The sequence below is a fragment of the Apis dorsata genome, unplaced genomic scaffold (genome assembly GCF_000469605.1).
Source record: "Apis dorsata unplaced genomic scaffold, Apis dorsata 1.3 scaffold_585, whole genome shotgun sequence".
Taxonomy (NCBI): domain Eukaryota; kingdom Metazoa; phylum Arthropoda; class Insecta; order Hymenoptera; family Apidae; genus Apis; species Apis dorsata.
The window spans coordinates 303,386-306,085 of record NW_006263792.1 but is presented as its reverse complement, the minus strand read 5'-3'; the positions used below and the strand labels follow the sequence as shown (position 1 = coordinate 306,085).

Genomic DNA, 2,700 nt, shown 5'->3' with positions numbered 1-2,700 from the left:
TTCTATTTATCTATTATATCAACTGCATTTAAAATATATTATATATTATATTTTATATAATATATAATAATAATATATATATTTAGAAATATGAATAATATGAAAAAATATTTTAAAAATTATATATATGATAAAAAGATTGATTTTTAATATATAACATTGATTTTTATTTGATTTTGCGATAAAAAACTTTTTATAGATTTTTTAGATATTTATTGTTACTATTTGAATACATTATATACATGTTTTGAATGAAAAAAAAATATATATATATTTTTTTGATAAAATGATATCCCATGTATAACATTTGAAATCTTCAAGCATTAAATAATATAAAAATATTATAAAAAAATATCCTATTTTCAAGTTTTATGATTATGTTTTTAAATTAACTTATATAATTAATTATTTCAAATCATTACTTCAAATCATGTTTCTACTTTTTTATTAACATTTAAAATTTAAAATTCCATTTTGTTATAATTTTTATATCATTCTATTTCTTGAATGATCAATATTTCTTATAACAAATCTCTTTCTAAATTTTTTATATGAAATATTAAATATTAATATTTTAATAAATAAGTAAATAAAAATTATCATTTTATTTGATTTCTTATTTGATTTCCATATCAATATTTGATTCCTAATTTATAATCAGCTTAAAAATATTTAATTTTATTCAATCTATAATCAACTCACAGATATTTAATTTCCAATTCTCAATCAAATCATAAATATTTAATTTCAAAATATTTATAATCAATTCTTTTAAGATTTTTTACGCCTCAAATTGTCTATGAAAATGAGAATTGATGAGATGTCTGTTTGATCAAAACGTGGTGAATTGATAAAAACTGGAAAAAGTGTATCATATCATAATGAAATTTAAAGGTTCAATTGTTCCTTCAATCTTTTCGAATTCTTTGGTTTGAAATAGGGAGATGAATTATGAACCATCCGTGACTTTTAAATTACAGGCAACGAGAGTTATCAATCTTTTGTGAGATTTTTTAACTCACCATCCGGATAGGTCGAATTAATTTTACTGGTGATGTTCAATTCGGATGGCATCGATTCAACGAGGATCATGTCGTCTGGAGCTTCCTCCAGCTCCAGTTCGATTTTTGTTACGTGCCCTAAACAAATGAAAACAAAATAATATATTATGATTAGAGATTTTTAAAAAGAAAATGTGACAGAAAGATTTATAAAGCAAAGTTTCTTTGTATAATAAAAGTTGACGATTATTTAGAAATATAATCTCTTCACCGATTGTTCTTGAAATATATTATCAAGCTCATAATTTTGAATAACGCATGTTATTACCATTCAGTCTTAGTTTTTGACATATTTACAAAAAATTGAATATTTTGATAGATTTAGATTTATTATTAGATTTATAAATGATTATTCTATTTTTTTATAATATATTATTGCTATATTTAGATAGTATTAGATGTTATATTTAGATAGTTGATATGTGACTTTTTTCAGAGTTAGAAATTTAAGAAATTTAATTATAATGAAGTTATATATGTGTATTTTTAAATATATATAATAGTTAAATTAATATTTTAATAAATTTTTAATTAAACAAAAAATAATTAATATTATAATAAATTATATAAATAAATTGTCATAAATGAAATCTATCTTAATCTAATCAATAATTAATTAATTTTTTTTTTATTGTTTAGATTAAGCTATATAGGAATGCGGTTATCATTAGACAACAAAGCATTTATAAATCATTATTAAAATTATACAATGGTGCAAAAATATTATTAAAATAATAGAATATATAATAATATTAATATTATTAAGAAATTAAATAAATTTAATAATGATTTTTTATTTTCTATTTTACAAATTAAAAAAATATCGTTTTATTAAATATCTATTTGAATTAAAATGTGATAAAAAAATGTAAAATATAAAAGTTTCTTTCTTTATTCATATAATGAAAAACTGCTTCTATTTCTATTTTTTTTAAAGAAAGAAATTGATCATTAAAATCACTTTGAACACATCTAACAAATCATAAATAGATATGTTATGCTGTTATTATATTTTTCTTTCCTTGAAGTTATGAAACTTTTGCATTTAACATTTTCGAAAATACGTTGTTTTCCAGAAAACTTCAAAAATGTTTATCACAAAATATTTAACGATACAAATTTTGAAGATCTAGAAATACGAAAAAAAGACAATATTTATATAAATGAATAGCATAAATCTTGCATCGATTATGAGATATTATCATGTATAAGATATTTGTCATACATGAAGCATTCTTGTAATTAACTATGTTATTTATTTTAATTCTTTCGCAACAATGAAATCGATCATTATATTGATGAATTATCGTGCCATAAGAATTATTGTATCTTATATTTTCATATACTATTAATTATGCTTACAATTAATAAAAAAGAATCATTACTTAAAGTGAAATAATAATATTATTAATAATTGAAATCCAATTATATACATTTAATATTGATAAAAAAGAATTTTGAAATTATTTTGAATATTAGATAGATTAGATAAAAATAATGCTGAATTGATAATTGAGAATCTTTTTAATTTTTTAAAAATTAATCCAATAATAAATCTTTATTTTTCAATTATTTATTAAAAATTATGCTTTGCTATGATAAGATGGCACTTGTAGGAAGTGCTAATTTGCTTATGATA

The 2,700-nt window shown here is 18.8% G+C and overlaps 1 protein-coding gene across 1 annotated transcript in view; it reads right to left on the bottom strand.

Moving 5' to 3' along the window:
- LOC102673476 overlaps positions 1-2,700 on the bottom strand; it is a 138,811-nt gene that overhangs the window by 24,903 nt on the left and 111,208 nt on the right. Inside the window, exon 4 of the mRNA XM_006621123.2 lies at positions 1,023-1,139. Coding sequence (XP_006621186.1) covers positions 1,023-1,092 — 70 coding nt within the window. The 5' untranslated portion in view covers positions 1,093-1,139. The remainder of the gene's footprint in view (positions 1-1,022; positions 1,140-2,700) is intronic.